At 36.3% G+C, this 9,151-nt stretch overlaps 1 protein-coding gene across 3 annotated transcripts; it reads left to right on the forward strand.

Moving 5' to 3' along the window:
* Positions 1-1,423: 1,423 nt before the first annotated feature.
* Positions 1,424-7,813, forward strand: LOC112526039. Of its 3 annotated transcripts, XM_025136414.1 has the most exons (10): positions 1,424-1,837; positions 2,635-2,671; positions 2,793-2,871; positions 2,967-3,012; positions 3,094-3,192; positions 4,438-4,506; positions 4,583-4,925; positions 6,319-6,473; positions 6,919-7,392; positions 7,569-7,813. In XM_025136414.1, exons 1-10 carry the CDS (start codon positions 1,442-1,444, stop codon positions 7,578-7,580), a joined length of 1,710 nt encoding a protein of 569 aa, XP_024992182.1. In that variant the 5' UTR covers positions 1,424-1,441; the 3' UTR covers positions 7,581-7,813. The 3 variants fall into 3 exon arrangements, with proteins under 3 accessions (XP_024992182.1, XP_024992181.1, XP_024992184.1); XM_025136413.1 differs by having other exon boundaries at positions 6,919-7,813; XM_025136416.1 differs by lacking the exons at positions 2,635-2,671; positions 2,793-2,871 and having other exon boundaries at positions 1,687-1,837; positions 6,919-7,813.
* The last annotated feature ends 1,338 nt before the right edge of the window (positions 7,814-9,151 follow it).

The raw sequence follows: 9,151 nt of genomic DNA on the forward strand, positions 1-9,151 counted from the left end.
TTAAAAATCCTTAATTTTAATAATATAACAATTAAAACATTAGGTTTAAATTTTTTCCAAAATTTTTTAAATTTTCTATTTTACTCTTTTTTAATACAATAAAAATAAAAAATCTCAAAGAGCTTTTGAAATCTCATATTATCATTTCATTTTATTTTAAAAGATTCTCTAAATTTTCTTCGTCGCAGAGAAAATGTCGAAGGAAAAAATAAACATAAAAACTTAAAAAAATCTCATTTTTGTTGTTTCAGACACAAAAAAAAGAAATAAAATAATTTAATTTTTCATATTCAAAATCAAGATACATCACCGTGCATCATGCAAGTGTACTTTTAATATTCAATAATTAATAAAAATTCTGTCTCTTTTTCTCCATTTAATTCTGTCGGTAGATGTGGAGTTTCCCGTTATAAATTAGTCGTTATCTTTACTTCTTCATTTAATTCGAAGTTTTTCAAATTTGGAAAAAGAAAAACCGACTCTCTTCCATTTTTAAAGACATTGAAACAGTAAACTTTAACAGTCACCTATATAAATCGTTACTGAAAATTTTCCCGCTTGTTCTCCAGAAACACTCAACATAGTTAAGGATAAGAAAAGAAAAAAAAAGTGGCATTGAGACATAAAAATCTCATTTGTGGTAGTTTGGACCAAATCAATCACCAAACAAGATATACAAATACTATTCTCATGGACCTAAAGACATAAGTTCATCATTCATGTGACTTCCTCTCATGTACAAAGATGGAATTTCCAATTTGCCCCCCTTAAATGTGAAGGCAGCCTTACTCTATACACCCTAACATATTAATAAATGACACTTTACCCCCTCATAGTACTTGTTACATTATACAAGAGAAATAATAAAAGCTAATCGGATATAAGTATATAAAAAACTGTACTTGAACTTATTGGGTTCAAAACACGAGTGTTGTTTCACTAGAAACATGTATGACTCGGTTTAAGAGCATTTCAGTTCTCCAACCGATATCACCAAAAACCTTTACTTTTTCTGTTTTATAAAATATGTCAGAGATGCTTTAAAAGCCGTAATTTAGGGTTTGTAGCCATTTGAGGTAAGTCAACTAGTGAGATCTTAGGTATGTTTCTCAGTGTTCATCAATTCAAGTCCTGGTATGGTCGTTGGAGGGTTTGTCCGAGTTTTAATTTTAGAATCCCATAAAATTAATCGAAATGCAGATAAGTTGGTCGGAAGTCGGAGCATCGTGGTTAAAGAAAATATTTAGGGTTTGCATATATGTTCTGTTACATAGGGGAGTAAAATGTAATACTTTATGAAGTTAAGGGGACAAATAAAAAATTTCACAAAAAATAATAACGAGAAAACAAAAATTCGTTTAACGCCTCTTTGAGGGGAGAGAGAAGTATAGAGAGAGAGAGACAGTGGGTGCAGAGAGAGAGAGAGAGAGAAGAGAAAGAGATGGGTAAGGTCGGAGGGGCAACGACGGCGAAGAAGAAAAAAGGCCGTCCATCGCTCGTAGATCTCAAAAAACGAGCACTAGAGCAACAAGAATTGGAAAATCACCAACAGTCACAACGGAGATCCGCTCGCCGGAACCCTAACTCCGTGGCTGCTGTAGATGATGCATCTGTTGATGAAGATGAGTACTACGAAGACGACGACGATGATGAGAGGAAAGAGAAGAAAGTCAAGCTCGTTGTTCGTTTGCCCCAATTGAATCAAGAAAGACATTTGTCATCGGATTTAGTTCGATCTTCATCGGTTAATTCGGTGTCTGGTGGTTCTGATTCGAATGCTGATGTTGATAATCGCAAAATTAACTCCGGATCTGGTGGTATTCCCAATCAGCATCAGGTAATATTTTTAATTAAAGTCTTAATATTTAGGGTTTAGTGGTTCCTTTTTGAAATTGTTACATTATCATGTCCGTTACTTCAAATTAGTAAAATTGAGGGAAATCAGTAAATAATGGGGTTTGAGAAAGTATCAAAAATTCGAATCTGGCAAAATCGAGGGAAAGATGCATTTTTTTCAGTTGTGTTTTTTTAAATCTCTGATATTTTCTCTGGGATTTTCGCGCGTGATTCGGGGGTCCTTTTTTCTTTTTTCTTCTGCGATCGGAATTCGGAGGTCACTGTATTTGTTTTGACTTGGTCAAGTCTCGTTTGTGGTAAATAGTGCGGTAACTATAAAATCTGAAATATATGTGTGGATGTATGTAAAGTGTTATATTTATTTATTTTCTCCTTTTGGGTTTTATGAAATCTGAAGGCTTTTTATTTTTCAATTTTCTGTTTCTGAAAATAAAATGGTTAATTTTGTTACTTTATTGTTGATTGATTGTTTCTGGTTAATCAGTCCATTCTGTATTATTTATATGTACAACAAAAAGAAACATCTGCCATCATGTTTTGTAAAAAGTTCCAATTTGTCTCTTATTTAATGGTTATTGTTCTCTGTTATTCTTTTGGTTCACCTGTACTTGCCATTTGGCTGGTGGTTGTTCTCTTATCTTGCTTCCTCATACTACCTGTGACTTTGACTGACCCTTTTACCGTGGCTGTTTTGCTGCTGATGAGCCTTTGATGTATATCGAGTTATCTGATTAATTTTTCTTTGTTTAACGATGAGTGGTGAATTTATGTTTGTAGGGGGGAAAGGTTCCGAAAGCGATGGACACTCTGCATGGTCTTAATCAAAAACCCTTTTGTTCTTTTCTTAAATAGAAGGCAACATGTGTTGGGAAATTCCCAGAATTTAATTTTTTTGGTCTTCGTTTTCTTGATGTTTCCATTTAATATGTGGGCAGCATCACCATTGGAGGCCGGACCCACAACACCTTTGCCAGACAAAAAGTTGTTGGTGTTCATTCTTGACAGACTTCAAAAGTGTGTCTTCTTTTCTTTTGCCTCATTGAAAAGATATCTTATTTCTTATCATCCAGTTCATTGTTTACGATAGCTATAATGGGATTCATCTGCAGGAAGGACACTCATGGGGTATTCTCCGAGCCGGTTGATCCCAATGAGGTGATTGGTTGGGAAGTTTGTGTTACTGACCTAGAATGTTCATTACAGTTCTCCACTGATATGGTAATTTTGTTTGTATAGCTCCCTGATTACCATGAAATAATCGACCAACCCATGGATTTTGGCACTGTCAGGAGCAAACTTGACAAGGGACTTTATTCGAATCTGGAAGAACTGGAGGTTGGTCATTGTTGTTTATGCTTGAACATTTGGATGCCTGTGTACTATTAACTTATGAGAAGGCAACATTTATTAACTTATGAGATTGTACTTCATCCTTTGCATGTTGTCCTGCTACCATAATTGAGACTCCCTTATCAGAAAATTTACGTTGTCTTCTGATCAACCTCAACGTTATAAATTCTCATTTCTCTTCTGCTTCATGCTTGTATTCGTGCGACACTGCATTTTGTAATTAATGCATAATGCAGTCAAGACACTTCTGGAACATGACATCTGAACTGGCATGCAGTACGTTGGTATTCCTCTAGCAAGCTTCATTATACGTTTACTCGATTTGAGCATTCTTAAGCTGTTTACCGGACAGACGGCATTGCATGGAGGAGATCTACGTTAATGCCTAAACATTTCATTTTTACCCAAACGTGGTTTCCGCATTTTTTTACTTCTGGTTTTCTTTGTGTTATTTTTCTTCATTTTCTTGCTCAAATTTTCTTGTACATATAGAAGTGCAATATTGCAAGATCTAAAATTTCTAGTAACTTCAAGTCCAGTTATTCTCTTTCTATATCGAACTCAGGAAGTAAGATAAAATATTACAGAAATGCGGCATTAATTTAGATACCGTTTCAAAGAAGGGTTTCAGTTTGTTACTGTTCACCCCTGCATTTCTTTCCTCGGTATCCAGTAATGAGGATCTTATCTTGCTTTTAGCATTTGCATATAAGGTTGTCACTTTTTGCACTATTTTGTCATATTTGTAAAAAGAATTTGCAGGCCACTTTCTATCTTTATGCTTGCCTAATTTACTGCCACCTCTTTTTTCTTTATTTATCTTGTTTTCTTTGTAATGAATAATTTATCAATTGCCTCCATCAACTTGGATTGCAATCGGCAAATGATTCTTAAAGATACGATCTTTAGTGCATGTTAGGACTTAGGAGATGCTAGGTTATCTGGAGGTTGCAACTGCAGGGAAGTGCCAATAGAAGAAAAAAAGAATCCATCATTCTAAAGTTTTGTTGGGTGGCTCAAACTTGGACCCATTTTGGAAAGATCAATTTCAGTAATATCTGTATCTTGTATATGTTTGTGGAAGGAAGGAATAAGCTCACATACTGCTCATTAACTTCGTATTCCAGACAATTTTTTCTTATTTGTTCGCTTTTGTCTGTTCTTTCTTCTTTATTACATGCATTTGCAGCACCTTGATTTCATGAATTTGTTTTCACTTGATGTATGCAGGCAGATGTGTACTTGATATGTTCTAATGCGATGCAGTATAACCCATCCGATACTGTTTTCTTTCGGCAGGTAGGCTTTGCCTTGTTTCTGAACTATGATTTCTATATAAAAACCCTTTTCCGCTTTTGATTTTCTGTTCTTTTAGGCGAGATCTATACAAGAGTTGGCAAAAAGGGATTTTGAGAACTTGAGGCAAGAGGGTGACGATGGTGAGCTGCAACCGAAGGTAGTGAAAAGAGGTAGGCCTCCAAGTAAGCACCTGAAAAAGCCACCTGGCAGACCCCCTTTGGACGTTGTTGGTCCCGAATCTACCTCAGGTGCCACTCTAGCAACTGCTATAGACAACCCAAATGAGTCTACTCCTTACAATTTAAGAAGAGGACCCATGGTGTATAAGCATCAGGCTGATGGTTCACATCCATCGCATCGTTCTCGCAATGGCGAACAACACTCTGAACTTTTATCAGATTGGAATGAAGAGTTTCCAGGTTCCTTTTAACTGTATTTTATCACTTTTAACACCTTAGATCCTCTTTCCATGTGTTCTTTGTAGATAAAAATGGTAAAGAGCTTCAAATACACCCCCTCCATCTCATATTTGATCTTTTCATAATTAAAGCTTATTACTATCAACCAAATACTGAAAAAGTATGCAAAGTTTTCAGCACTATAATGGATTTTGACTTGCATACCTCAGTAATTTCTTTTCACCAATCAAATACTTGGATTCTTACAATCATATCAAATGCATCATCTCCTTAAATTGAGTTGAGATCTAACATATCTACATGCTCAATAGTTGGTGCCCTATGCTTTAGTCAACACACAGTTGTTAAAAGCGCGCTTGAGGCACGCCTAGGCTCTGAGGCTCATAACGCTCAAGGTCTTGGGTTTTTTTTAAAGTCGAGGCTAGGCTTATTCATGAGGCTCACTAAGGCCCTACGCCTTGTGGGCCTACACACGCCTCAAGAAGAGTTATTAAATACCTATTCAAACCTAATATTAAATAAGTTTTCTCATCTTCTTATCTCCTAGAGTTATTAAATAGATTAAATAAGTCAGACCCTGATATTAAACACCCAGTTGGCCAGTTCTTATAACTTCAAGCCTCTTTCTCTATAAAGACCCATACCTTAAAACTTCTTCCTCACGGCACACGCTTTAAACCCTTCCCCCTTATGCCTCTATCAAAGTACTGTTGGTTGTTGCACCAGAGGCCTGTACTTGCAACATATTTGAGTTGTGTGCAACTGTGGGTGTATATATGTGTACACTTTTTTAGATGCGCCTCAGATTCCTGAGGCCCGCGCCTCATGCCTGCGCTTTGCGCCTAGGCCCCGGGACCCCTTTACGCCTAAGTGCGCCTTGAGCCTTTAACAACTTTGGTTCAACGTCAATAACCTTCTCTCATTGGTTGCCTAAACTTCCTCGATTTTGACTTAAATTGTGTTAATTTGGATGGTATAGACATAAAGATTGTAAATGATATGGTTAAGACTGAGAATTGAAGTATGTGATTCATAATCTTTTTAGGGTACCTAAATTGGAAAACCCATAAAAGTTCAGTGATCATCTCTATCTATGTTGTCATCAAATACCCATAATTGTATTTGACCGAAATGTTGGTTTGATGGATGCACATCAATGTTCTGACTTCACTTGAAAATTTTAAATTATTCTGAACTAAAAGTATGCCACTAGTATCTTCGTAAATGGATTGTACTTCTGTAACTTTCCAAAAACATAAATGTTGCATTTAAACTGGAGCATCCCAAAATAAAGATTAGAAACTACAAGCGATAGTATATGTCACAACAATCTATCCAGCACCAAGTGATTATCATTCTTTTACGTTCCTAATCTGTTGTTTCAAACCTGCAGCTCAAATTAAGAGGGCTGACATGAAATACGGCAACAAACATTTTAATATAGACGAGACCAGGCGTGATACATACAAGCAGTTTCATCCTTCAAACTATGGTCACAATCATTCTCTGCTATCCAACTTTGGCGGGGAAAGGAAGCAGTTAGTAGCGGTACGTTGTTCCAAACTTTTAACATAATTTTAGTTCGTGTACCTACAGTTACTCCCTCTCATGAAAACCTCAATGTTTGGCCAAAGGTTAAGAGACAATATTTGGCCATCAACCGAATATTGATGACATAATAGGTGTTCTTATATAACAAATTAAATCATGTTATTTGTAGTGAATGTCATTGTGCAAGCTAGTAATTGTAGATTAAAAATTCAATTGGAAAGGAAATGTTGGACTTTCATGGGCCATTTGGAAAAAAGAAGTGGAATTTTTGTAGAACGGAAAGCGACCTGCAACCTTTTGATGCTTTTTAAGCTTAACCATCAAGTTATAACATCTAATGCTAAAACAAATACTTCATCCCATGAAAATTGTAACATTTGACTAGGGCTTAATTAGAGTTTAAATTTAAAATTAATAATAGAATGGAATTTTCTTACTTCAGGTAGGACTTCATGCTGAGCATGGTTATGCTAGAAGCCTAGCTCGATTTGCTGCTAATATGGGCCCTGTTGTGTGGAAAATTGCTTCGAAAAAGATCGAGAAAGTTTTACCTCCTGGTGTGACGTTTGCTCCTGGTGTGGTTGGTGAACCCGAACCTTCTCCTCCACCTACGTCATTTTTCCCATCCGGGAATCAAAGTTATACCCCCAGATTAGCCAGCGACGATGTTCTAAACAAACCAGAACCCCCATCAACTTCAGGTCCAAAGAATGTTATTGCCGAGGCTGAAACGAGTGAACCAAAGATTGAAGTTTCTGCACTAAAAGCCAATAAACTTCCACCCAACCATGGTAGAAATGGTTTGAATGGTGCAAATGTTTCCAAAATGGGAATGTTTGGTTTAGAGTCGGATGGACAGAAGGCGACAATTGGTGGTGAAATGGGTGGTAATGGCGGAAAAGCATCTTGGCAGCAGGTATCGTCATCGAACCATAGACCACCGTTTACAGTTCCAATTCCACCTGATCTAAATGGGTCACCACCAGCACCAGGTTCTGTTGGACTGAGGATGGGTTCACCTTCAGCTCAGCAGCCAGATTTAGCATTGCAGCTCTGATTCTGTACTGACTGACCCTTGTTGTATGTTGGCAGTGGAACAGGTGAGGCTTGAGTTGAGGGGAGGGAGGTGGTATCTTGGTACTACTACATTTGCAACAGATGCCAATGGCTGGAAACTGCTGTGTACAGATTAACTGTAACTATATTTTTCTTGTTTTTCGGGTTTGAAAGCCTAAAATATTGAACGATCTCTTTGTAACCTTGGATTCAAGATTGATCGGAGTAGGATGAACCTGAAGAATTGGAAGAAATAAACATAGGACGCATTGTTTTTAGGTATTTTTGTGGGTTATATTGTTTTTTCTATATAATTTAACCTTATTTTGTGGAGCAGCAGCTTTGTTCAGTACAAAGACAGACGGTCATTAAGATTAGTCTAGGCGCACATACATGTATGATATAACTAAATTAAACAACTTAATTGAGTATGAAACTGAACCCCCGTACCTTGTCTCGTTTGGGTCGGGTTTTCAAAATGTTATTTTGATGTTGTAACATTACTTGAACTTAAAAAGTAGTAGCGTTACGTACATCGTTATATAGATAAAAAGACTCCACGAAATCATATGACCGGGCATATACTTTTTAGAAAGGTATTTAGGGTATATAATAGACACTCTGTGCTTAAAATATTATGCATTTTGAACCACAAGGGTGGTGTCTGATTGGTTTGAGCTTGGCTCCAAAGGTCAAAAGTATTAGGAGGTTCCAGGTTCAAATCCAATGAGAAATAAAAATCCCCTTGTGGCCACGGAGGTTCAAATGCGGTGACTCTAGTCTATCTGTAAAGCAGGTGGCCGCCCTGGGATTAGTCGGCTCGCATAGCGGGTTGGATATTCTGGTTAATAAAAAAAACATATATATATATATATATATATATATATATATATATATATGGGTGAAGATTCAAACGAGAACACCTATGATTTACGAGAACGTGAGAACAATCCAATAACCTCAAACTTTTTTAATTAATAAATTAACTTTTATTATATATAAATAATTTAATAAGGRCAGTAATGTAATTAAGTAATTTTTATAATTTTTATTTTATTTTAATTAACCATAATTATCCTTTCACGTTTCCACGTTTTACTCTTGTTAGTTTTCTTCTTCTCCTTCGTTCATGCTTCTTCTCCTTCGTTCATGCTTCTTCTCGTTCTCGTTCATGCTTCTTCTCGTTCATCATAATCTCCAGATAGTCGATGGCTTAACATCTTTTCTTCATATCGTTTGTATCCATATTTTTGTCTATCTAAAACGATTATCACACCCATATCACATGATTATCACACCTATATTACATAATTAGACCAAAATTTTAACTTATCAACCAAAACGATAACCCAAGTGATGTATAATGGTGATTATCACACCCCTATCACATGATTATCACACCCATATCACATGATTATCACACCCATATCACATGATTACACCAAAATTTTAACTTATCAACCAAAACGATAACCCAAATGATGTATAATGGTGATTATCACACCCCTATCACGTGATTATCACACCCATATCACATGATTATCACACATAATATAATCCTAACCTATCGAAGCCATTCGAAATCGTTGTGACAATGTCTAACATAACCAATTGAAACC

Source organism: Cynara cardunculus (assembly GCF_001531365.2).
Source record: "Cynara cardunculus var. scolymus isolate 2C chromosome LG 13, CcrdV1, whole genome shotgun sequence".
NCBI lineage: Eukaryota > Viridiplantae > Streptophyta > Magnoliopsida > Asterales > Asteraceae > Cynara > Cynara cardunculus.

Excerpts from the sequence above, each read along its gene's own strand:
- LOC112526039 (XM_025136413.1), top strand. The coding sequence starts at position 1,442 with ATGGGTAAGGTCGGAGGGGCAACGACGGCGAAGAAGAAAAAAGGCCGT. Across the intron at positions 3,013-3,093 it reads AGCCGGTTGATCCCAATGAG|CTCCCTGATTACCATGAAAT; the intron begins GTGATTGGTTGG and ends TTGTTTGTATAG. Across the intron at positions 6,474-6,918 it reads AAAGGAAGCAGTTAGTAGCG|GTAGGACTTCATGCTGAGCA; the intron begins GTACGTTGTTCC and ends TTCTTACTTCAG.